This window comes from Sorex araneus, chromosome 2, assembly GCF_027595985.1.
Source record: "Sorex araneus isolate mSorAra2 chromosome 2, mSorAra2.pri, whole genome shotgun sequence".
Lineage (NCBI taxonomy): Eukaryota > Metazoa > Chordata > Mammalia > Eulipotyphla > Soricidae > Sorex > Sorex araneus.
This window is the reverse complement of record NC_073303.1, coordinates 10,417,826-10,445,450: the sequence shown is the minus strand read 5'-3', so window position 1 is coordinate 10,445,450 and position 27,625 is coordinate 10,417,826. Positions and strand designations below refer to the sequence as shown.

Sequence of the window (27,625 nt, the reverse complement as noted above, 5' to 3'; positions counted from 1 at the left end):
TGGTGTAATTATGGAGAAACATCCACCCATCAGTGATCTATGAAATGTTAATATTTCCATACCACCATTTCTCTTTCTTGCTCTATAGGATGTGAGGGACACTTTGCACAGGTGAGTGCTCTTTGAATCCAGGAGGGAGGGATAGTAGCTATATGGAGTGTAATGGAAGGTAACTCTGATGAAATTTCTGGACTCTTCTTATTCAGGATTTCTGCTATGAAGTTCAGTGCACCAGCGGATGTTTCATTGGATATTCACACTGTACCTGATTTTGATAGCATGTACTGTCAATTGACAAAAATATTTAAGACTAATAATGGTATGTGACATACAAAATTCCCTAAATAATCCAGGTGGGAGGAATAGTGGGCCACCACTCTTCCCTCTGCAAGTTCTAGCTAGAGTGCTGACTTTCTAGATGACTCCTCAAGCTCTTTCTCTCTAATTCACTAGTGATGGCCGAAGGTAAACAACCTTTATTTATGTCCTATATAAAAAAACATAGTAACACTTCACACCCTGTGGATTGTGTAAGATTTAAAAAAATCATTAATTACACAAAGCATAGAGGTTTGGGATTATAATGATTATGTTCATGTCATTTCATTCCCAGAGTAATTGTAGAAAGGTAGGTGAAGACTGACTGTGCTGCCAGTCAGTTTTTTTTTTTGCCAACAGTTTTTTTTTTCTTTTTGGGTCACACCTGACGATGCTCAGGGGTTACTCCTGGCTCTGCACTCAGGAATTACTCCTGGCAGTGCTTGGAGAACCATATGGGATGCTGGGAATAGAACCCAGGTCAACCACGTGCAAGGCAAAAGCCCTACCCCCTGTGCTATCACTCCAGCCCCGCTTCCAATGGTTTTAAGGCTAGACCAGGTAACTCAATAAACGTTTGAACCATTTGAAAGCCAAGTGCTACCTACTCAAAAACTAGCTGTTTATTTCTTCATTCTTCCCATAATTGCTTTATTTCCATAGTTACTTATAATTGCATTTTCTCAAGAAAACGATAGAAACAAAAATTTTTTATGACTTGTTAGGCTATAAAATAAGAACCACTATGAAAACCTTTATTTTTAACTTAATGAAAAATCTAATGTTTAAAATGATGCATTATTATTCCTAAGCATATTCTCGCAAGTCGAGTGCTTCCCTTGCATTCAGACAACCCGGGGTGGATCCCTGGCATCTGATATGGTTCCTGAGTTCTGCCAGGATTGGTGACTAGTGCCAAGTTAGGAGTAAGTCCAGAGCTTGTCATCACCCCCATGCTCACCACCACCACTCAAATAAGAAGAACAGAATTAGCTCACAAATTTCAGTAAACCTACCACAGCTCAGAGGACTCCTCGAACTGGAGTCTAACAAATCTACAATAAACATGATTGCTTGGTCATGTGTTCATCTGGAAACTAACACAATCTGCTTCCAAGCTCATTGTGATTATTGGCAGAACTTGGTTCTCGGTTTGTGTATGACCTCAGACAAGAGCTCTTTGCTGGTTGTGGGCTGGATTCCTCCTTGTGTTTCCTGAAGAAAACTCTCAAATGCTTGTGCATGAGTCTCCCCACAGGGTCAATTGTTTTTTCAAAGTGAGATCATAAAGCAAGAGTCTCTAGGATGAATCTGATGGCATCATTAAGACTGCCATAATTAATTATAATAATAGAAATGAAACCCCATCATTTTTACCGTACAATCATAACTTGTACATGATTGGTCTCAGGTACTGAAAGTACTTATACAAAGTTGCCAATAGATGGGGGATTTTTTTTTTGTAATTTTTTTAAACTTTATTTTTTTAATTAGTGAGTCACCATGAAGGTACAATTACAAATTTACCCATCTTTATGCTTGTTTTTCCCTCATACAATGTTCGAGAACCCATCCCTCCACCTGTGTCCATTCTCTACCACTAATGAACCCAGTATCCCTCCCACCCTCCAATCCCGTCCCCCCCCACCCTATCCCACCTCTGTGGCAGGGTCTTCCGTTTTGTTCTCTCTCTCCTTTTGGGTGCTGTGATTTGCGATAGGGGTATCGAGTGGCCATCGTGTTCGGTTTCTAGTCTACTATCAGCACGCATCTCCCTTACCGCGCAGGATCTCCAAACACATTTTACTAGGTGTCCCCTTCTCTATCCGGGCTGCCTTTCCCAACAGATGGGGGATTATTAAAGTCATTAGTCATCTGCCAGCCTCAAGTGACCCAAACTAAATTGCTCTGTTTGGACAGTATTCAGTCTTTATTTATTCCACTTATTTATTGTAGGAGTGCTGATGAAATGAGCACTGACTTAGCACTGGATGTGTCCCCATACGTAGAGTATAGATAAATTGCTTTTGCATTTTTGACAAGAAAACTGTTCTGAATTCTAAGACATGCTTTGCTCCACATGTCTCTTACAAGAAAATGCAATGTTTCTATACTGTGAGAGCATTATGCCATGACTGGGGTGATGATGCATGCAGTTGCTAGGTAGGTGAGGGCAAAGCTTCTTATTATTCAGATCTTCAAACCTTCAAAGTGAGTTGCATGCATCCTTTGAAGTGTGCTTAGAAGTATAATGTCTGTGTCATATAGAACCCTGATTTTAATTTTTTTCATATTTGCCCATTTTCTAAAACGTTTGAACCAAGTGATATCTCACCAATAGTGAATGAAGCTTTCTTTCCCCCACATCCATGCAAATACTGGTCTATTTGCATGGTCTTTTAGGTTTGTTCTAGTCTCATTACTGTTACATGATATCTCATTGCTATTTTGATATATGATAATGAGTGATGGAGGATATTTTTTATAGCCTCTTGGTCATTGGCATGACTTCTTTAAGGAAGTGTCTAATCATCACTTCTCCCCCCTCTTTTGGTTTCTTTCTTTGCCCCATTTTTGGATGGGTTTTTCAAACAAGGTTTATTTTCTAATTGTTCTAAGTATTATAAATTAAAATCCCAAATGTGTTCAGTCAGTTCCTGTTCAGAACTCTTGAGAGTTTTAGAAGTAAGTTAAACAAAGAATAGATTTGGATAATGACTCAGGAACACTGAAGCACCCAGAGCTGAGATGGTCACGGAGTCCTCACCACGCTGGGCCTCAAATACAGGTGGAGGGATCTGAAGAACAGGAGAGAGTGTGACTGAGGAGAGAAGTGCAGACTCTCAGAGCACTGGGGAGAAGCTTCCATAGTAATGACTGCCACTCCACCTCTTAGTTTCACACACTCTCCCAGGCACTCTAATTTACTAAATAAAATCAAATCAAGTAGAAAGAATGAGGCTGGTTTCATAGAATTCCTATGTTCTGGAAGACAAGGCATAAAAAGGTGGGAAGTGGTTTGGAGAAAGAAAACAGGAGAAAAATGTGTTTCTGCATTCTTGATTTCCCATGTCCTTCAATCATCTGCTTGGTGTTTAATCAAGGATACATTAGGTGACTAAGTGACTTAACTCTCTAGCTAGAACAAACTCTTATCATGTTTTATTTTTTAAATTGTGCTGTTCGCTACCATTCTATTTATTTCTTTCTTAATTCTATTCAGATCCTTCTTGGTTTATTTGTCCTTTGTACATCATCTTGTACTAATGCTTATGTTGCATGAGAAACCAAAGAGAGCAGATAATTAAGGTCAATCAGTAGCTATGTGTCTTAAGGCTCCAATAGCATCCTTTGTCTCCTATAATAATGTATGCAATTAATTGTATTTCCCCATTGTGATACTGTGTCAGTGTCATTTGGAAAAATAGGGAAGAATTTGAAGAGAAAATAAGTGAACATGTCAAATATATTTATCTTGTCTTTCACTTATAATACTGTGAGAAAGATGGAAATAATATTAAATAAGAACAGGAGAGTACTCAGAGCTTTCGTAGTATATTGCTTCTGCTACAAGATATTTTACACCGCCACATAATGACAGCCCTGCCCAGTTCTAGGCATGTATTAGCGCTTCAATCCTCTCTTCTATTCTTTGTGACAAATATGACTTTTTAAAACTATTCAATGAATTTTTGTATAATGACTATAAAGGTTGTCAGAAAGAAAGTTTTATGTTGAGCACAGGCTGATATTATTTGAATATGCTGAGTACTAAGCATGAAGTAACCATGTTCTGTTCTTTTCTTTTTTAAACATTTATTAAATGTTTTCAGTTCAGGTTACTCTACATCCAGATACAGCTCACAATGACCTGCTTGTGAACGAGGATGGTAAAAAGGTGACTGGTGGATCACCCCAAGTGAAGCAGGACACTCCTGCTAGGTTTAAAGACTTACCCTGTGTCCTAGGATGTGAGGCCTTCACCTCTGGAAAACATTATTTTGCAATATATCTTGGAAAAGGATCTCTTTGGGATGCAGGAGTTTGTCTGGAAAATGTGCCAAGAGACAATGACATGAGACGGAATCCTGAGTCTGGATTCTGGGCCATCAGTCATTATGAATATGATGACGTTGTCGCACTGATGTCTCCCGTAACTCCTGTTTTTCGGGGCGAACTTAGTTGTATAGTAATTTTCCTAGACTATGAGGCAGGTCTTGTATCCTTTTATAACTTGGAAACTAGCGCCCACATCTTCACTTTTCCAAAGGCCTCTTTCTCTGGGCCTCTCAGGCCTTATTTCTGTATTGGTGAAAATTCTTATTTGTATACTAAATGCCAATATATGTAAGAAATTTGTAAGAAAAATATTTCAAAGATTTAAAATGAAAAAAGCACAGTATTTTTATTCTTGTATACAGTTCAAAGGAATAAGATAAAAATTCTGCGAATGTAGAAATTTTGGATGCTTTCTTCACAGTTTCCCAGTACTTAGAATGATGCTAAGCTTTAGTAGATATCTAATAAATTTGCATTAAATGACTGGATATAAAGACTCTCAGCAGGTACAACAAATGAGAAATCCGTTTTAGAGGGAAATTACTTAATAACAAAGACCATCTGCTGTCCTGGTGGCCTCCCCTTATTATATTCAGTTTTATGAAAGAAAAACTGCATATGTAAATTCCCATTAGTGATAGTGATTTCTTCTTGTTCTTGTTCTTCTTGTTCTTGTTGTTGTTGTTCCTTTTTATCTTATTGTTGTTGTTCTTCTTCTTTCCTCTTCTTCTTCTTCTTCTTCTTCTTCTTCTTCTTCTTCTTCTTCTTCTTCTTCTTCTTCTTCTTCTTCTTCTTCTTCTTCTTCTTCTTCTTCTTCTCCTTCTCCTTCTCCTTCTCCTTCTCCTTCTCCTTCTCTCCTTCTCCTCCTCCTCCTCCTCCTCCTCCTCCTCCTCCTCCTCCTCCTCCTCCTCCTTCTTCTTCTTCTTCTTCTTCTTCTTCTTCTTCTTCTTCTTCTTTCTTCTTCTTCTTCTTCTTCTTCTTCTTCTTCTTCTTCTTCTTCTTCTTCTTCTTCTTCTTCTTCTTCTTCTTCTTCTTCTTCTTCTTCTTCTTCTTCTTCTTCTTCTTCCTCTTCCTCTTCTTTTTCATCTTCTTCTTCTGTCACACCCAGCAATGCACAGGGGTTACTCCTGGCTCTGCACTCAGGAATTACTCCTGGTGGTGCTCAGGGGACCATACTGGATGCTGGGAATCAAACTGGGTCGGCCGCTTACAAGGCAAACGCCCTACCTGCTGTGCTATCACTCCAGCCTTAGTGATTTCTTCTTAGGAGAAAAAAAAAAGAAAGAAAAAAGAAAAAAACCCTTTCCTTTGAGCATGAAATTGCTGAAATAATCCCCATTCAATCTCTCATGCAGTGTTTTGTACAAATGTGGAGAGAACACAGTCAGGACTAAAGCAGTTATTCCCAGATCCAGGTTTATTTGATCCACAAAAGCAAATATAAGCTCAGAACAGAGAAATAAATAAAGTGAAAATTTCTATTAGAGAATAGTATTCACTTAAGAATGGTACAGATTGCACTCCCTTGTGGATAAAAAAAACACATAGTATGAGACTAATACCCAAAAACATTAGAAATGAGCGCCAGGAAGATGGGTTCATGGTGGGAAGTTTGGTATAAATGTGTGAGAGTGGGGGAAGGAGGGGATGTTAGGACAGATGATAGTGGGAGATGATCATTCTAGATGCAAACTGAGTCCTGAAAGGAAGCAAAAAGGATATCCATGATAACTCTTCAGTATCTGTATTGCAGAAAATAATGCCTAAAAGGAGAGGGTCAGAGAAGGTAATAGGGAGAGAGAGAGAGAGTGAGAGAGAGACATATATATATATAGAGAGAGAGAGAGAGAAAGAGAGAGAGAAAAGAAGAAAAGTAAAAAATGCATGGTTGTAGAGGCAGGATAGTTAGATTTGGGGTTGTGGCAGGAGGGAAACTGGGGACAGTGGTGGTGGGAAATATACACTGGTGAAGGGAAGGGTGTTGGAATGTTGTATGACTGAAATTCAATCATGAACAATTTGTAACTGTGTATCTCAAGGTAATTCAATAAAAATAGAAAAGAATTAAATGTTATATGTTAAGAATTATATGTTAAGAATAAGTAGCATTATTATTAAGACAGCTTGTCAAAGCAATTGTACACCCTCTGAGTCAAAGTAGAGAATAAACAGAGAAAGAAGCATTTGTACTCAATTTCTAATTGATCTACCTGTGAGTTCACAATGTGGTTGTGCAACATGTTTGGTGGCTAGAGCTGCCTTCCTGGCCTCCTCAACAGAAAAAGAAATGGAGGAACACAGACTGATAGTCAGAATGGTCCGTTTAATACAGAGCTGCTAATATCCTTACACATTTGGAGGGGTTTGTGGTATAGGACTTCACGTAGGTGTGATTGATCATTTCCAGATGTGAAGCATTACAGTGGAGGCCATTCTCTTGGAGGGATTAACTCAAGGAGACACTCTACTCCCAGGGAAATCTATCTCACTTCCTTCTTCCTTTAGTTGTACATATTAAATGTCTTACTAATATTAGCAGTATTTGGATAAACACCGTAAGAGAATAGATTCTAAAACTTAGTTTTCTGGGGCCCAAGGGCAAATCCACTGGAATTTACCGTAAATCCCAGACTAGGTCCTCAGGCCACTTTAGCTTGTCCTTTCTCTGGGGGTCCTGTTTCTTACATCTTAATGGCTTGCATCTAAACTGTGGTTTTATGCTTTATATATGATCTTGTCTGATTTTGATGTCGGAGTTGCTTTTCTTCTCAGTGTAGGTCCATCCAAGTCCCTCAGCAGGATATCACTTTGTGGGGTGTTAGACACTATGGCAACCGAAGCATAGGTCTAGTAATTATAATGGATGCCTAGGAATAGATATATTTGAATCAATCAAATCCCAGATATTAGGAGCATAGCATTAATGGTCTTACTGTGTTTAAGCAAAGAGTAAAATGAAAAGTTTTGGGGAAATAGAAAATCAATTTTCAGGGGATTAGGGGTGCTGACAAGAGCACTGTAAGCTTTTCTGAGAGGAGGAAAAGGGGAAATTCATTGATGATGCCTAAAACAGGGTTAATATCCAACACTTAGAGAAAGAGGGTACATTAATAAGGGGCAAAGATGTAGATGCAGTTCTGTGTGTTGTTGGCTCTTAGCACTACACCCTGCTGTCCATATTCATTTTTTCCTGTGTGCTGGTCTCATTAAGATTCCAATTCCTACTAGACGCTGCTCCTACACTAAGGGAGGAAGTGGCAGAAAGAGCACTAAGAGGACAGAGAGACCTCTCCAGTATCTGGCCTGGGAAGAACATATCCCAGGACTTAAAGTTTACATTCTGACCCCAGAATACATACTTGAAAGGAAGGTTTTCATGGAGTTACCTCTGTTCTCCTGAGGATCTTGAAGTTTTTTTGTTTATCACCTGAAAGTCACCCAAATGATATTGGAAGAAGCAGGGAAATGGAAACAGAGAGGGGGGGGAGAGAGAGAGAGAGATCTGTTATGACTGAACGATATTACATCACATAGACTTCACATCAATATTAAGTATTTGGGTTGTTTGCAATTTGGACTACCACAAATAATGCTGGCATCCTCAGAAGATTATTTTTGTTGATTTTATTAAATAAGAATTTTATTTTATTGAATCACCATGTGGAAAATTACAATGCTTTCAGGCTTAAGTCTCAGTTAAACAATGCTGAAACAACCATCCCTTCACCAGTGCCCATATCCCACCACCAAAAAAAAAAAAAACCAAAAAACCCACACAGTACACTTCCCATCCCACACCCTCCTCCCGCCTTGTAACTGATAAGTTTCACTTTACTTTCTGTTTACTTTGGTTACATTCAATATTTCAACACAAACCTCACTATTATTGTTAGGAGTACTCCACTAGAGTCAGACCTGTTGTGAAGAGAAATGAGGTCAGTTTTGGATTTCTGTACTTTAACAATTAAGTCCAGGGAGATTTCTTCCAGATATTGGATCATTGCAAGCTTGTAAACCCCATCTGTGGTCGTCATAATATGGCGGTCACCACGCCCTTCATCCCCGGAAAGGAAGACCCCCGAGAGAGGAATACCTTTCCCCTCCTGGGCGGGCATGGGGCCGCGGCTTAGTTCTCAGGCTGGAGACATTCTGCGAGGAGCTGCCCATGCTGAAAGTAGTTTAGCTGGGTCTGGATTCATGCTCGTGCAGCTGCAGAGAGGCCGCACACGTGTGCGGGCCCCCGGGATCACATCTCGGCGGCAGGAGGGGCCCTGTTGATTGTTTTTGTTGTCAGATATTTTCAATGTTCTTGAGAATGTATATAGAAGTAGAGTTATGGCATCAGAAGGTAATAATTTTGTTCAACATTTTAGGGAACTAGAAAACTACATTTCAAAAATATTGCACAACTGAGGTGATGGCACAAAAGACTGGAAGTTTCAAAGCACAAACTCTGCATGGTGGAGCCCAGAATTCAGTACACAGCACTGCTTATTTCCCTGGAGCCACCTTCAGCCTGGAACAACCCTGATCATGATTGGGTCTTTGGCCCCCTTCTCCACCCGACACACACATGCACACACATGTTGCACATTTTTCATAGTCACAAGCAACATGTGTGGTTCTAATTTTTACAACTGTTATTTCTTTAAACAAAATTGTCCAATATTTGTGAAATAGCCTCACTTTGAGAGCATATTTTGAGGTTTTTTTTTATGAGTATTGATGTGGGCACTGTTAATATGTATATTTGCAGATTAACACTGATTGCTGCCAAACTGGTCTTACAGTCCCCACCTGCAGGGCTGGTCTTAGAAAATGAGACAAACTAAAAATACAGTCAAAGCAGTTTTCTAAAAAAAGACATTCTTTGAGATTTTGTTGTACAACGGTTCAACATAGTTCATATTTTCACAATTTTGATTCAGCATGTGATTCTGTATCTGCAGGAATTTTCATGTTGCAGCCCCAACTACTGATGAAGGCCTGATGCTCCTGCATCAGTCCCCCGCAGCCCTCATCAGAAATTTCAGAAACAGGGAGCACCCATGGAAGTCAGGCAAGTCTAGAATCCAAACTTGACTTCTGCCCACCCCTCAGTTTCCCTACCAGGCCCATGGGTTCCAGTTTATTATGGAAACTTGCATGTGTACTTTTATAATGGCTCTTTCAACTGAGGTTTGCAATATGGAAAAGCTTTATTTTCAGGCAGTCATCTGTTTCTCTTCTCCATTCAACAGTTATTTTTAGTTGAGGAGAAATAATACACTTGTTCCTACTTTTCATTAGTGAGGCTTTAGCGAATCTCTCTTCATTGCTACACTGGATATCACAAGCAAAGGGAAGGCTGATGACAGCAAAACCTTTAGTTTTCCCCAGGCTAAATGCTAGGAGAGATTATCTGACAACATTCACCATCTTAAATTTCCTCTTAATCTGCAGGTTCTTCAGTTTCCTTAAGAGGCCACTAGATGAACTGTACACTGGATGGGGGTCACAGGGACAAGAATCAGAAAGCAGTGTCAGGAAGGGTCTGTAGCAAAGACTTTTTTCAAAATTAAAAAACAAACAAACAACATCTTTGGGAGCTGGGTAGAAATCACCGCAAAGCTGTGGCAACTGTTCAGGCCTGATTAGCAATACTGGTGCCCCTGTCCCTGTAAGAGTCCTCCACAGCAGCTGTGCATGGCTTTAGCCTCTCCTGCATGCACCCCCATTCCAGAGCAGTTCTTTGTTTACTAAACTCTCATTCCTCACTGCTATCCTTGAGTCCAACCTGTTCATTTCAGGACACAGACAGGGATACAGGGAACTTCCCCACACTGAGATTCCACGAGCACTGATAGCCAGGGCTGCTGTGGTTCCAGCTGAGAACATTCACTGATGAGGCTTTAGTGGCTCCCGTGCAGTCCCGGAAGTTGCTGCTGCTGTTGCTACAGCATTGGGATCTGCAGAGTCAGACTGAGAAGCATCCTGAGACACAGAACAAAGGGGAAGCTGGGTTTCTGGTCACTGGGAGCCCTGCTTATCTTATACATCATTTCCCATTTTTATTTCACCACTGCATCATTGTATCACTGTCATCCTGTTGTTCATCGATTTGCTTGAGCCGGTGCCAGCAATGTCTCCATTCCTCCTAGCCCTGAGATTTTAGCAGCCTCTCTTTACTCATCCTTCCCAATGGTACTGCATTGGAGGCTCTTTCAAGGTCAGGGGAATGAGGCCCATCATAGTTACTGTTTTTGGCATATGGAATACACCACGGGGAGCTTGCCAGGCTCTGCTGTCCAGGTAGGATACACTCAGTAGCTTGCCCGGTTCTTCGAGAGGGAGAACTAGACAATAAGAGAACTATAAGAGACAACAGCAACAACAACAATAAGAACAACAAAATAAAATAAGTAAATGAATAAAACCATATATAGAAAATTTAAGACCTGAAACTCTAAAATACACATCAGAAAACAGACAGTACATGCAAACATCAACCATAGAAATTGTATTGGCAATGCAGCTCCAAAAGATAAATAGAACAAAAGCAGTGCCGGAGAGATAGAACAGCACATAAGGCACTAGTCTTGTATGTAGCCAACCCTGGCTCAATCCCTGATACCACATGTTTCCCTCAAGCACCAACAGGAGTGATCCCTGAGCACAGAGATAGTAGTGGGTCCTGAGTACTACCAAGTGTGGCCCAAAACCAGAAGATGAAAACAAAACAGAGAACAAAAGCAAAAACGAACATTACTGCATCAAACTAGTCTTTGGGTCCTATTTTTTGGATGTGAGCGGCCTTCCAGCTAATTCCCAGGAGGCCCAGGGCCACTTCTGGCAGTACCCAACCAACCGGGCTGGGAGTGGGTTGTATGTTGCTAGGGCCTGGGGATGCGTTGCTTTGGGGGCTCTTCAGTACCAGGGATGAACAGGACTACCCCAGTGGTGCTTTGGCACCTTCAGGGACACACCTAGTCATACCTAGAGGGGCTTTGGGGACGCATCAGGGTGCGTTGTATGCACAAGGCCCCAAGTTTGATGTGCATTTCAAAGGTAAGGCGCAGGTGTGGGGGTGACAGATGGACAGAGGATGTGGGCGAGGAGTGGGGGGTGCGCAGGGAAACAGGGCCCCAGCCTGGTGGGTAGTCAATTTATTTCTTTCTCCTCCCCAGCATAGTCCGATCTCTCGCCTTACAGCACAATCGTAGTCGTAGTTTTGGTCATAGTCCCAGTCATCATAGTTCCATCATCCTAGTCTCTTAGTAGACCTCAAAGTCTTCTCCCTTCTTACCCCTTACAGCATAGTTATATAGAAATCATGAAGGGTGGGGGTACACATATGTGGGGTTGAGCATTGTCATAACAACAAACAGAGGTAAAGCCACTTCTTCAGGGGAAGTTCTAGGGGATTAACTCAAGGACAAAATCTCATCTGAGGGTTCAGCACTCCAGATTACTAGGAGATCTGCTCAAGGGCAGGATTCCATCCAGGGTGTATTGCTTTTGCTTTATCCTTTCCTCAGCTAGTAATCCATTTAAACAATCAGAGTGAATTTACTTCTCATAATATTTCTAGTTACTCATCATCATCATCATCATCATCATCATCCCATTGATCTTCAAATTTCTCAAGTGGTCTCAGTAACGTCTCCATTTGTCCTAGACTTGAGATTTTAGAAGCCTCTCTTTACTCATCCTTTCCAATGGTGCCGCATTGGAGGCTCTTTCAGGGTCAGAGGAATGAGACCCATCATTGTTACTGGTTTGGGCATATGAATATGCCATGGATAGTTTGCAAGGCTCTCCCATGTGGGCAGGAAACTCTCGGTAGCTTGCCAGGTTCTCCCAGAGGGAGAACCAGGCTATAAGATGTCTGGGAGCTTGGTTTTATAGTCTCTGGATGTTGGCTGTTGGTGGGATTACACAGAGCTGGGGGCAGTCCCTGGGTGTGATGACCTAGCTACTGGAAAATGGGAAATATGGGTGGAAGAGGCCCAGTCCCGATCCGAGCAGGTTTGGAGGTCTCAGCCCGGGTCCCACACAACTAGGTTCCTCTGCTGGTTCCTTCATGTGTGAGGCTCATTCGAACATGTGGAGAGGGGCCTTGAGCATGGCTGTGGCTAAGGCACCGGAGGTCTTCGGCTACGGGAGCTCTGCTCCGGGCAGGGAGGGAAACTGAAGCCCACCCCCTCGAGAGGTCCCAGGGAAGACAGTCAGGTGCGCAGGCAAGAGACTCTCTGCATCTAGTTACTACATCAAACAAAAAACCTGGCCCAGTGAAAGAAACCTTATTTCATACGTGCTGAAAATAAATCAAAGTTAACAACGGGGAACAATTCACATGGACCAGGAAAGCTACTAACTCCTCGGAGACTCAGGACCAAATGTAGAGAGCTCTGAAGTGACAGTCAGAACATTGCTCCTGGAGGTTTCCTGGGCTCATGGATCAGCTTCTTAGGTTTTTACTGTGTCACTTGTTTCGGGGGTTTTGTTGGTTGATTTGTTTGGTCGGTTTTTGGGCCACACCTGGCAATACTCAGTGGTTTGCCCTGACTTGCCCTGAGTTCCCATCCAGCCAGAGAAGGTGAACTGAAATGTGTGGGAATAAGGGAATAAGGAAGCTGAACCCCACAGCAGTTTCGCTTCACATCTGAACCCACAGCAGTTTCACTCTCGAGTTTAATCCAGTGAACTTCCTTGTCAAGTTCTCAGTAAATAGATGCTACTGAGTAGACTGACAGCGAAAATGTGAGTGTTTGGGGTAGAGAGTGAAAATGTAAGGCCAATGTTTGCCTAGTGAGCCTAAGGATTGTGTGTATGTGTGCATGTGTGTGTGTGTGTGTGTGTGTGTGTGTGTGAGAGAGAGAGAGAGAGAGAGAGAGAGAGAGAGAGAGAGAGAGAGAGAGAGAGAGAGAGAGAGACACGGACAGACAGACAGACAGACAGACAGACAGACAGAGAAAGTGACGTATACAGAGATAAAAAATGGAAAAACTAGAAGGCATGATGCACTCTACCCCTTTCTTGGGATCCTTCCATCTAGCACTTAGAAGGCACAGCCTTGATAATATTCTTGGATGTCTTAGATTTCATGAATATATATTTTAAAATAAATCATATATCATATAACGTATATGTCTCTAAGTTGTAATCTAGCATTTTAGAAAAGCTGCTTGTGATGTTACTATGCAATAAATATGATAAGAAAAACTAATGTGGGTATATGCTATTGTCAACTTTTAAATTATGCATGAGAATAAGACCTTTTTCTCTAGGCCATGTTGTATATCATTATTTGAATTTTGACTTCTCTAATAATAAATTATGTTGATATTTTAACAGGTATGGGGAATTGTGTCTTTGTGAAGCATCTGCACAGGCTTTTTGCCTATTTTTAAAAATTATCTAGTCTTATGTCTGTGAGAAACGTTTAAAGTCATTTTGCTCACTTTTAAAACCTGTTTAGTGAAGTGATATAAAAATTTATGATTTACACATGCAAAACATCTGTCTCTGAGACGAGAAACACTTGGTAATATTGAATGAATTTATTGACAAGTGGTTAGAGACTATATCAAGATTTTTTTGTTTCTTTTAACATAAATTTATTTCATTATAAGGGAAGAGAAAGAAAGGGTAACATGTTCAAAAGAGATTGTGAGCTTCTCCAGAGGAGCAAGAGCCCTGGGTGTCTTTTGGGAAGAGGTTGTATGTAAATATTCTCCACAGTGTCTTGGCTTGAATTTCTAGGCCTGCATACGTGTTGTCAGATATTGTCATAATGGAAGAATTTTGAACTTCTGGTGGCTTCATTAAATTGCCATTGACTTTTTATTTTTATTTTTATTCTGCTTTTTGGGTCACACCTGGTGATGCACAGGTGTTACTCTTGGCTCTGCACTCAGGAATCACTCCTGGCGGTGCTCAGGGGACCATATGGGATGCTGGGAATCGAACCCGGGTCGGCCGCGTGCAAGGCAAACGCCCTACCCGCTGTGCTATTGCTCCAACCCAGCCATTGACTTTTTAATTTTGATTTTTCTTTTTAGGACAGAGGGCTTATTTCTGGTTCTGCATTCAGGAATCATTCCTGGCAGGGCAAATTTCTTTCACCCACTTTACTCCTACATTGCTAAAGTCACTTGAATATGAGCTCTTATTAGGCAGTCTTGCAATTGCAGGTTCATTTTCTCTGGGGCTTCAGAAGCTCTGATCTAGAAACTACTCTTATCCTCCCTTCAGATCAATTTTCCATCCCTCAGATCAGGGAGAATGACAGAATGGACATATCAGTTGCCTATTAGTTTTCAGTGTCACTCTCTAGGGAACTGTCTGGGCTTCATTGAACTGATATTATTGTTCTTTGGAGGGAGGGGTAGATACAGTGCACTGAGGAATTTTTCTTGGTCAAATATGAATGATTGGTCAAATTTTCATTGGCCAAATGAAGAATATCAATAATTTTCATTGATAGCTCTAATTCTTAAGTGTTGCTTCTATAGTTACCAGCAATTAATCAGAAACAAAGTATTTGTGATGGTTAGCCCATTGGTAAATTATTTTAAATCTTCCTAATATTCTTTCTGTTCACCTGTAATTTGTGTGAGAAATAATTTCTGGCTTCTTTTTCTCAGATTTGATTCAGAAATAATTTCTGTAGTTATGGTCTTTTCTCTTCCTGAACTGTAAGTTACACCAGCACCTAGAGCAACTAAGAAATGAAATGCATCTAGTTACAATGAGACATTAAATTTAAATATATAAAATTTAATCTAAGCTGGGCTGAAGCAATAGCACAGCAGGTAGGGCATTTGCCTTGCAGGTGGCCGACCTGGGTTCGATTCCTCCTCTTGGAGAGACTGGCAAGCTACAGAGAATATCCCGCCTGCACAGCAGAGACTGGCAAGCTCCCCATGGCGTATTTGATATGCCAAAAACAGTAACAACAAGTCTCATGATGGAGACATTACTGGTGCTTGCTTGAGCAAATGGGAAGACAGTGGCAGTAATCTGATCTACAACACTTGTGATAGTACTACTTATTCCACACCCAATGCATGATCTGAAAGTATCAGTCCCATCAGGCTCAGGTGACATGTATTTCCGTCACTTAGAATAAAATCCCATCTGCTTGATCTCTACTTCTATTTTCAGTATTAAAGATTTCCAGGAAAAACATGGCCTCAGGCACAGCTCTGACCACAAGGGAAATAGAAGTAGAGATCAAGTGGATGGGATTTTATTCTAAAACACTTGGGATAGTACTACTGTATTACACACACAACTAAATGCTCTGAAAGCGTCAGTCTCATCAGGCTCAGGTGACTCTTTCTGTCAGTTAGAGAAAAATCCCATCTGCTTGATCTTTTCCTCTATTTTCAGTATTAAAGATTTCCAGGAAAAACCATGGCCTGGGGCACAGCTCTCACCATGAGGGAGGAAGCCACCTGCCCCATCTGCCTGGACCTGATGACTGAGCCAGTGATCATAGACTGTGGGCACATCTACTGCCATTCTTGCATAATGAAAAATCTTGAGAACCAGCAACAGAAGTCACCTTCGCAGGGAAACTTCCATTGTCCTGTATGTAGGGCACAGTTTCGAAGGGAGAGCATCCGGCCCAGTAAGCAGCTAGAAAGCATCATTGACACCATTAAGAAGATGGAGCAGGAACATCTGTGTGAAGAACATGGAGAGAAGCTCTTCCTGTTCTGTGAAGATGATGGTCAGCTCATCTGCTGGTTTTGCGAGCAGACACCACAGCACAAAGGGCACACCACGGTCCTTGCTGCAGATGCCTGTCAGGGCTACAAGGTGAGTACTGGCCAGAGTGCTTCACCAAGGACCCATTCCTCTTTGCGTCCATGGACCACCTGAAATAATTTAGTCTGAATCCCAGGATGATGATTAAGCTTTCATCACTCTAATCTTTAGATAAACTTTATAATGGCTGACCATCTAATATGTACATATATAGAGGCATGTTAATGCATAATTCCTCTACCCCTCTCAGAGAGCCTGGCAAGCTACTGAGAGAATCTTGCTCCCACGGCAGAGCCTGGCAAGCTACCCATGGCGTATTCAATATACCAAAAACAGTAACAACAAATCTCACGATGGAGACATTATTGGTGCCCACTCGAGAAAATCGATTAATGCATATACACAGTGTTGTCATAATCTCCATGGACATTTATATCCTGTCCCATGGCCAAACAACAGTGTTTCTTGGAAAAAAAATTTCATAAACCTTTTGAAAGCATTGAACAACTGATAGGTATACCTATATTCCCAGACAAAGTAATATACTGACTTTGTAAAGCAAGAAAATAACTGATTAGTACTTTTAAGATAGAAACTTGGTTAACCTTAATAGTGTGCTTCTAAAATGGGAGAAAGTAATTTGAAAAATAATTTAAAAGTTTGATACTGGTACTACATATTTTAAAATTGTTTGCATAATGAGTTTTTTCATTAGATATTACAGCTCTTCTTTCTTTTTTTCCAAGAGTGTTTTACTAGCAGTGTCCTGTGATCCAGTGGTCATTCCTTGTGACACAAGACCCAGAGGCCTGACTGTTCAGTGCTAGGTCCCTGCAGTGTTGTGGGCCACTGGGTCCATACCTGGCCATGTTCAGGAATAGCTATACCGTACCTGTTGGCAATCAGAGAAAATATGGTTCTGGAGATCAAACTGAGAATCCTCATCAAAGCATGCGCTCTCTCATTGACATTCATTTGTCTCGTTGACTCTTCCATTGGGGTTGGAATTGGGAACCAATCCCAGAGGTGCTCAGGGCTCCCTCCTGGCTCCATTCTCAGGGTTCATTCACAGCTGTGCTTGGGAAACCATAGGCAGAATTGGAACAGGTATGCTTTTACATAGCAAGCACCTTAAATCCTGTATTATCTCTCCATCTGTCCTTGGATTCTTTCAAAAAACTATAGTGGCACTTGGACTACTTTTACTTATACATACTCATCATCATCATTATCATCATAATCCCACTGATAGTCAAATTTCTCGAGTGGTCTCAGTAATGTCCCATTCATCCTAAACCTGAGATTTTAGAAGACTCTCTTTATTTGTTTTTTTCTAATAGTGCCCTATTGGAAGCTCTTTCAGGGTCAGGGGAATGAGACCCATCATTGTTACTGAATACGTCATGAGGAGTTTGCAAGGCTCTCCCATTTGGGCAGGAAACTCTCGGTAGCTTGCCAGTTTCTCCCAGAAGGAGAACTAGGCTATAAGATGTCTGGGAGCTTGGTTTTATAGTCTCTGGATGTTGGCTGTTGGTGGGATTACACAGAGCCGGGGAGAGTCCCTGGGTGTGACTGCCTTGCTACTGAAAAATGGGGAGTCTGGTGGAAGAGACCCAGTCCTGATCCGAGCAGGCTTGGAGATCTCAGCCCCGGGTTCCACATACCTGGGTTCTTCTGCTGGTTCCTTCATGCGTGAGGCTCGTCGGAACATGTGGAGAGGGGCCTTGAGTATGGCTGTGGCTAGGTTCTGGAGGTCTTTGACCATGGGAGCTCTACTCGGAGCAGGGAGGGAAACTGAAACCCAGCTCCTCTGAGGGGCCCCAGGGAAGACAGCCAGGCGCGGGGGCAAGAGACTCTGTCGTTCTCTTCCGGGAACTTGGTTTTATAGTCTCTGGATGTTGGCCGTCGGTGGGATTACACGGAGCTGTGGGCAGTCCCTGGGTATGACCACCAGGCTACTGGAAAATGGGGAATCGGGGCAGAAGAGGCCCAGTCCTGATCCAATCATACACGCTAATACACAAAAAATATCAAGTTATCGGGGCTGGAGCAAGAGTATAGCAGGTAGGGCATTTGCCTTGCACGCGGCCAACCCGGGTTCAATTCCCAACATCCCATATGGTCCCCTGAGTACCGCCAGGGATAATTCCTGAGTGCAGAACCAGGAGTAACCCATGAGCATCAGCATCACCAGTGTTATGTGACCCAAAAAGAAAAAAAATGCTAAGTAATCAATAATCTGCTATTGCTTTCTGGATTTAAACAATACTATAGAAAATATTATTATACATTATTATATTCTTGTTGTTTGTACAGTGTTCACTAGGTGAATGCAGCATTGTATACCTTAGGCTATGGTTCATCATATGAACCTGTTTCTAAAATAGAAAAACTATATTAATAACCTTACCAATTGGTCAGGTTGTTCAGATCAAATTTTTAGAACTGTTTTGTTCACTGAAGCACTAAGAGATACACAGTTATATAAGGTTATTTATAACTGGGTTTGAGCCATACAACATTACAACATCCATCCCTTCCACTCCTATATATTTCCAGTCACCATTGTCCAATGTTGCCAGTTTCTCTCCCTCTGCCTTTCAACCATTCTGTCCACGAGACACTTCTCTCTCAGGTTTTTTAGCTATTTACAAATCCCTCCATATGTATCCTTGAAAGTATAAGGAATGTATAATTTTCCAATATTATTTTATGTTCAAAAATCTGTGTTCACATATAATAAAAAATTCACATATATAATGAAATATTGCCTAATTCGTAAAAATTCATCAAACAATTTTCCTTCAGGAAAACTTCCAGGAATCTATGACATACCTGAGGAAACTAGAAGAACAAAATCAAGACTGGCAATGGAACATAAAAAAGCAAATATCAAAATTTCAGGTAAGAATTTGAGTTTATTGACCTCAGACATGTTTGCCATAAGACCTAAAAATATAGAAGGATTAGGCAAAAAAGGGGAGGCTTTAATATCATTCATCTAGACTAAATCAATAAATCACAAATTATTTGTTTTAATGCTCTTCATTGGCTAAATATGAGAATTGAGCTCCTGTTCCTTTGACATTTCAGCAATATCAGTTAGATAAAGAAGTAGTGTCATTACTTAGATTCATCTTGACTTGTTTACGAGCTTTAAACATCTCAAATTATCTTCCTATAGACCAACCACTCAGAAATTTAGCACAATGTAGTGTCTGGCATGTAATTTCCATAGAAGTCAGTATTGTGAGGAACAGGATCTCTCAAGTGGGATTCATATTCAAAAAATTAATGAGAATCAGACTGGAGTGATAGCACAGTGGGTAGGGCGTTTGCCTTGCATGCGGCCAGCCCTGGTTCAATTCCCAGCATCCCATATGGTCCCCCGAGCACTGCCATGAGTAATTCCTGAGTGCAGAGCCAGGAGTAACCCCTGAGCATTGCCAGGTGTGGCCCAAAAGAAAAAAAATTCATGAGAATAAGCAGAAAAAAAGGCAAAATCATCTGCAAGGGCAGACTAATGTCTATTTCTATGATTGACCAGAATGCCCAAGAGAGAAACTCAGTGCTCTTCTGACAACATTGATGTAATCCAAAAGTCTGTACAGAAATTTCACAGGACATTTTTAATTGAATCACTGTGAGATACTGTTGCAAAGCATTCATGTTTGAATTTCAGTCATGCAATGATCAAACACCCATCCCTCCACCAGTACACATTCCCCACCACCAATGTCCCCAGTATACCCCCGACCTTTCTAACCACCCCTCTCCCCCTATGGTAGACAATTTCCCCCATACTCTCTCTCTCTCCTTTTTGGCATATTAGTTTGCAATACAGATACTTAGAGGCTGTCACATTTAGTCCTTTATATACTTCATCACACATCTCCAATCCTGAACAATTCATCCGACCATCATTGTCTTAGTGATCCCTTCACTATTCCAGCTGCCTTCTCTCCCAGCTCATGAGACAGGCTTCCAACTATGGAGCAAAATTCTGGGCCCTTGTGTGTACTGTCCTTGGGTGTCAGTTTCATATTAGGACACTGATTTTGAGATTGTGTTTCCAAACCTATGGCGTGATCTCTTTTGTGAATTTTGAATTTGAACTCACAGAGGGTATTCCTGCTACTCTCAAGTTAACAGGCATGGGAAGTGGGAGGATACGATATCCAAATAACATGTAGAGAAACCCAAACCCCTGAGAGTTAACTTTTCTGTCTCATAAAAGTGCATTTTAATTCTAAGTGAATAAAACTATTTTACTTTCATGGTTCATTTATCTAAAGAGATACATTCCCCCGTTACTTGAATATGCTTTCTTCATTCTAGCGTGAAATTATGGATAAAAAATATTGCATCGAGTCTTATTTTAAGGTTTTTCACATGATCCTACACATGGAAGAGAAATCTTATCTCTGGAGACTGGAGAATGAAAAAGAGCAAGTGCTGAAGAAACTGCAGGACAGTAAAGCCCAGCTAGAGAAGCAAAGCCAGGAACTGAACAAACTCATCCTGGAACTGGAGAGGAGATGTCAGGGCTCAGCCCAGGAGTTACTGCAGGTGAGACTGTGCACGTGGAGGAATAGATGAAGGCGTTAGTTCCTGGGGTTTTAGAGAAACTGGTGAGGAATTTGGAGAAATTGCCTGAAGCCTTCTTTCTCAAAAATGTACAGAAGTGTGGAGGATTTAAATGAATGCTCCCTTTAGATACACATTCCTATATATGAATGTCCTTCACTAGTCTGTAGGGTGTCTTTGTGTAAAATGCCCCCTTGGATAGATATGGCAGCTCTAAGAACCATGAGAGAATTTGGGTAGGCATCTGTTGGCCTCAGTCTAATTTGCAGATTTTCTAGCGTCAAATGATGTCCTCAAAGTTATTCCTATCGACACTTGAGAGCTAAAAAACGACACCAAAATGATTGATAAACTTTCCCCTTGATTTGCTCCTCTATCTTGTTCAAATGAATACTATGAGGCTTGATTTTTCAGCTATAGTAAGGATCTCCTACACTATAATAAATGCCTGGAACTCCTTATTCTATTTTCATTAAGGATTGATGTGGCAAAGCAAGACCTTCCACCTCACTGCAAACCTGCTGCCACCACCTTAGTGTGTCAGTGTCCAGGGCTCTACGTGAATTCGTCTGTAAGGACCTTTATGACAAACAATGTCCACTATGACCTCTTCAGAAGAAATTTGTTCACTAAATGAAAACAGTGCTAAATGAGCAAGTTTGAGACAATACCTGATCTTCCTCCAAACAGCTCACAGATCCGTGGTGGTAGAAGTAAAAACTCCCCATGTTCCTAAAGTAAGAAAACATGCTCTGTGGTTGATCAGATATGGTCATGGTATTATACTGGGCTGGTGTTTCTCTCGAACATTGCGCATGTACTGCTGAAAGTAAACAAGGGAAGGAAGTTGAATATCAATGGTCTATTGCAGTGTTTATAACTGCTAGTCTCTGAAATGATATGCAGACAGGTGTTGGCCCACAGATGTGAAAACGCTGAAGAGTGTTATGCTAGAAAATTGGAATCAGAATTATTCCCTTGAAATTCATTAATTCATAGGAGTAGAAATATTGTATTTACTCCTTGCATAATTATAAAGAAACAACCAGCCACCAAAGTTCTATGAAATAATAATATTTCCACACCAACATCTATCTTTTTTGCTCTATAGGATGTGAGAGACACTTTGGACAGGTGAGTGCCCTTTGAATTCAGTGACGCAGTGATGGTAGCTCTATTGATTCCAACAGAATGTTATTCTGATGAAATTTATGGACTTTTCTTATCCAGGACTTCTGCTATGAAGTTAAATGCACCAGAGGATGTCTCTTTGGACATTCAAGCGATGCCTGATATTGATAGCATTTTAAGTCAATTTATAAAATTGTTTGAGACTGATAATGGTATGTGACATCTAAAATTCCCTAAATAATAGAGGTGGGAAGAATACTGGAATACTGGGCAACACATTTTACTGCTCTTTCCTTGACAGGTTCTGGCTAGAGCATTGTTTTTCTTGATGACTCTTCAGCTCTTTCTCTACGGTTCACTAGTTATGTCCTCCAGAAAAATGACCTTTACATCTGTCCTATGTAAAAAATAAAATAATAACAGGTAACACTCAGTACACTTTGACAAATTTTTTAAGAAATTATTAATTACACAAAGCATAGAGAATAGGAATTGAGACATAATGATTATATTTATGACATTCAAATCCCAGAGTAATTGCAGAAAGGTAGGTGAGGACTGACTATGCTGCCAGTGGTTTTAGGGCTACCCCACATAACACAATAAATGTTTGAACCATTTGAAAACCAAGTGCTACCTAGTCAAAAACTCGCTGTATGTTTCTTCATTTTTTCCATAATTGCTTTATTTTCATAATAATTTACAACTGCATCTTCTTAAGAAAACACTGGAAACAAAGATATTTTTGCGATTTGTTAGTCTATAACATAACAACCACTATGAAAAACTTCAGTTTTAATTTAATGAATATCTAGTGATTAAAAATAGTGCAGTGTCAGTTGTGAGCATAGTATTGCATATAGAGTTTTTCCCTTGCATACAGCCAACCGGGGTAGATCCTTGGCATTCGATATGGTCCCTGAGTTCTGTCCTGATTGGTCAATAAGTGTCAAGTTAGGAATAAGTCTATAACACCACCAACTGTGGCGTCAATCCCCCACTCCCACCACCACCACTGAAATAAGAACACAAGAACTCACAGATTTCAGTAAACCGACTACAGCTCAAAGGAATCCTCAAAATGAAGTCTAGCAAAGCTTCAATAAACACGATTGCTAGCCTGTGTTTTCACCTCAAACTAATACATTCCACACCCAGGATCTTTGTGACTGTTGACACAATTCACTTTTTGATGCCTGCTGGACCTTGGGCAGTATCTCTGCTGATTGCAGGCTGGATGCCTTCCTGTGTATCCTAACGAAAACTCTCAAGTCCTTATGCATGAGTCTACCCACATGGTCAATTGTTTCTTCAAAGTGAGGTCAAAAAGCAAGTGTCTCTAGGACGAATCTGAAATGCCATTATTAACATTGCCACAATAAATTATAATAATAAGTGTGGAACCCCATCATTTTTACTGGATAAATCCAATGTAACATGATTGTTCTCTGGTCCTGAAAGTAGTTATACAAAGTTGGCAATAGAGGGGGGGTTATTACAGTCACTGTTAGTCTGCCAGCCTCAGTGATGAAAACTAAATTGTTCTGTTGACAGTATTTTGTCTTTATTTATTCCACTTAGTTTAGTTTTGGGAGTGCTGTTGGGATGAGCACTGACTTAGCACTAGGTGTGTCCACATGTTTAGTATACAGAGACATTGTTTACATTTATGACAAGAAAAATATTCTGAATTCAAAGACATGCTATGCTGCACATGTTTCGCACAAGAAAATGTAATGCTTCTATACTATGACAGCATTATCCCATAACTGGGGTGATGATGGAGGCAGTTGCTATTTAGGTGAGGGAAAAGCTTCTTATAATTCACACCTCTTCATCTACAAAGTGAGTTGCATCCTGTTAAGTGTATCTATGTAGATACTGTTTTTCTTCATTACTCCAACCAGTGTTCAATCAGATCTGTTGATGACAATATTGCACCCTTTCTGTAGCTGAAATAAAGCCATTCCAGTATTTTCATTATGTATTAGCATTTTGTTTTACATATTTTCTTTTTGTTTTCTAAAAAAAATGTTTTTTTCTCTTTTGGCTCTAAGCTCAGGGATCACTCCTGAATGAACTCAGGCAACCTTTTGAGAGGCCAGGGATTAAACCCAGGCCAGCCTCTTGCAAAAGCATCCTACTCACAGTACTATCATTTCAGCCCCGGTTATAAATATTCATATAATATGTATTGAAGGAACATATTTGATGTACTACTTCAATTACCATGCATACATATCTATTCTGTGCATTTTACTCATTTTTTAAATTTTATTTTACTCATTGTCATTTTTTCTATCAATTATAGAATTGCAAGCATACAACATTTCAACTCCCCACAGCCCACCAAAATGTCCATTTCCCTCGACCATTCCCTGCTTTAAAAAGGTACTTCCCTCAAACTCCATCTATTCATATCTCCACCATGGTGAGCATGGTTATGTAGCTCAGTCCACAGATTCTGTTGTTTTTGCCCATTTGATAATGCCTTACAAAGTTTCTTTATATTCCATATACGAGAGGAATTATTCTATTTCTGTCTTTCACCTTCTGGCTGACTTCTCTCTATGAAAGTTGCATAATTAAATCTTAGAGCTGAATAGCATTCTGTTGTATATATACACACTACTCTCTTTATTCAGTTATCTGTTCTTAGAAACTTGAGTTTTTTCCAGATGTTCAGTATTATTACTAGTGCTGCAATCAACATAGGAGTGCAAATGTGTTTTCAATAGCATTTTTGGGCCTTTGGGGTAGGTGTTCAGAAGTGTAATGACTGTGTCCTATGGAAGCTCAGTTCTTATTTTTTGATATTTCCCCATTTTCTAAAATCGTTGAAGCAAGACAGCTACTACCAACAGTGGATGAAGTTTCCTTTTCCCACATCTGGTCAGTATTGCTTGATTAGGTCTTTTTGGTGTGTGCCAGTCTCCCTGGTGTGAGGTGATATCTTGTTGCTATTTTGATATGAATTTTCCCTATTGTAAGTGATGGAGAACATTTTTCATATCCGTACTGGTCATCTGCATGTCCCTTTTGAGGAACTGTCTGTACATCTCCTTCTTCCCCTTTTTCTTTTATTTTCTTTTATTTTTTTTATTGCCCAATTTTTGATGGGTTTTCAAACAAGGTCTGTTTTTTTTTTAACCATTCAAAGTTTTATAAATAAAATGCCAAATGTGTTCCACCAGCCCCTGTTTAGAACTCACTGAGGAGAGTTTAATAAGTGAGCTAAACAAAGAGCAGATTTGGACAATGACTCAGGAACACTAAAGCAACAAGAGTGGAGAGAGTCAGGAAGTCCTCACCACGCTGGGCCTCAAATACAGGTGGAGGGATCTGAAGAACAGGAGAGAGAGTGGCCTGAGAGAGAGAAGTGAACAAATATATTCTGGTCTTTGGCTTATATTAGTGTGAGAAAGATAGAAATAGTGTTGAATGAAAAAGGAGAGTACTTAGAGCCTTAGTCTTATATTGCGGCTATTACCAGATATTTTACAAAGCCTCATAATGACAGTCCTGCCCAGTATTAATCGTATTAGTTCTTCAATATTCCCCATAGTCCTTTGTGACTGGTATGATTTATATTTTACTTTTTTTTTTCTTTTTGGGTCACACTTGGCGATGCACAGGGGTTACTCCTGTCTCTGCTCTCAGGAATAACTCCTGGAGGTGCTCAGGGGAATGTATGGGATGCTGGGAATTGAACCCGGGTCAGCCGCGTGCAAGGCAAATGCCCCACCTGCTGTGCTATCACTCCTGCCCCTCTATTTTACTTTTTATAACAAATTTTGGTAAAAGGACAATAATGGCTGTCAGAAAAAGTGTTCTTTTTCTGAGTACGGGCTGATAATATATGGAATATACTGAGCACTATGTATGAAGTAACTGTATCATTTTGTTTTCTCTTGTTTTATAATTCATTATTTTGTTTGCAGTTGTTGTTACTCTGGATCCAGATACAGCACACAAGGAGCTACTTGTGAATGAGAAAAAAAAGCAGGTGACTCGAGGATTTCCCCAAGTGAAGCATGAGACTCCTGCTAGGTTTAAAGACTTACCCTGTGTCCTGGGATGTGAGACCCTCACCTCAGGAAAACATTTCTTTAGAGTATTGTTTTCACAAGGATCTGAGTGGGATGTAGGAGTTTGTCTGGAAAATGTGCCAAGAGACAGTGCCATGAGACGGGATCCTGAGTCTGGATTCTGGGCCATCAGACAATGCAAAGTTAATGATTATGTAGCCCTTACATCTCCCCTAACGCCTCTTTCTCTGCAGAATGTTGGCTTTTTAAGCGTTTTTGTGGACTATGAGGCCGGACTTGTGTCCTTTTACAACTTGGATGCTGACTCCCACATCTTCACTTTCCCAAAGGCCTCTTTCTCCGAGCCTATCAGGCCTTATTTCTGCATTGGTGAAGGTTCTCATCTGAGCACATAATCACCCAGTTTTAAAAAAAAAATTATAAAAAAAGATTTATGTGACAGTGACAGATATTTGTAGAAAAAGAGCATAATACCCTTATGTTTATATCGGGTTCAAAGGAAACGTATTCAAATTCTTGACTGTAGAAATTTTGGTTGCTTTCTGCACGGTTTCCCATAACCTACACAGATGATAAGCTTAGTATATCCCTAATATATTTGCTTTAAATGAACGATTGTAAAGACTCTAAGCAAGTAGCACAAATGATACTTCCTTCTAGGGCACAGACCATGCACTGTCCTATTTTCCTCCTTTCAGTAGATTCAGTATTATGAAATAAATACTCGGCCTAGGTAAATTCCCACCAGTGATTTCTTCTTAGTTAATAAAATCTTTCCTTTGATCATGAAAGTGCTAAAACAATTCCCATTCAAATTCAATGTCCTTTGCAGGGTCTCGTGCAAATATTGGCAGAATACTGTCAGCACTAAAGCAGTTTATCCCAGATCCTAGGACAGGTTTATATATCCCACAAGAGTAAATATAAGCTCAGGTCAGAGAAATAAAGAATTATAGAGTTTATTAGAGAGCAAGTATTCACTTAAGAAACAAATTGTACAGATTGCAGTCACTTGTGGGATATAACAAAAACACGTGACACAAATACTCAAGGGTAGGAGGAATAAGTGCCAGGTATATTGGTTTATGATTGGAAGTTTGCCAGAAGTGTTTGTGGGAGGGGGGTCTCAGGGGAGATGTTAGGACAGAGAAGAGACCCTATGACAATGATTGTTGGAAATCATCACTGAGATGCAAACAAGTACTGATAAACTTTCAGTATCTGTATTGCAAACCATAATGTACCAAAGAAGAAAGACACACACACACACATATATATATATGTATATATATATGTACATATATATGTCTTTAGAGAGAGAGAGAGAGAAAGAGAGAGAGAGAAAAAGATGAAGAGATACAGATGCAGAATATTTTTTTTCTCTTGGTGGTGGGGGTGTGTGGTGATAGGGTTAGGCCCACATGCAGTTGTGTTCCTAGATGCATCAGGGATCAACCTGTCATTGATTGGGGACACATATGTGGAGCTGGGAATACAAATGCTGATCTGCCTAATGAGCAGCGCACCGACTTGCTGTAATCTCCCCTCAGCCCTCAACGTTGTTTTGGTCTCAAGGAGCCCAATGGCTGACCAAGACAATCTGTCTCACATGGAAGTGTAAACTGAGCCTTGCTCAGTCAAGATGCTGGGAATTGCAGGGGATCCACCAAGGACACCGACCTGTTTGTCTCTTCCCAGCTTATTCTGTCAACTTATATAAAGCT

At 40.5% G+C, this 27,625-nt stretch overlaps 1 protein-coding gene across 1 annotated transcript in view; it reads left to right on the top strand.

Moving 5' to 3' along the window:
• Positions 1–26,296, top strand: part of LOC101546692 (E3 ubiquitin-protein ligase TRIM38-like) — a 30,974-nt gene extending 4,678 nt beyond the window's left edge. Inside the window, exons 4-13 of the mRNA XM_055124309.1 lie at positions 89–111; positions 207–319; positions 4,152–4,502; positions 9,344–9,436; positions 15,770–16,185; positions 18,943–19,038; positions 20,473–20,703; positions 21,833–21,855; positions 21,952–22,064; positions 25,794–26,296. Coding sequence (XP_054980284.1) covers positions 89–111; positions 207–319; positions 4,152–4,502; positions 9,344–9,436; positions 15,770–16,185; positions 18,943–19,038; positions 20,473–20,703; positions 21,833–21,855; positions 21,952–22,064; positions 25,794–26,296 — 1,962 coding nt within the window. The remainder of the gene's footprint in view (positions 1–88; positions 112–206; positions 320–4,151; positions 4,503–9,343; positions 9,437–15,769; positions 16,186–18,942; positions 19,039–20,472; positions 20,704–21,832; positions 21,856–21,951; positions 22,065–25,793) is intronic.
• The last annotated feature ends 1,329 nt before the right edge of the window (positions 26,297–27,625 follow it).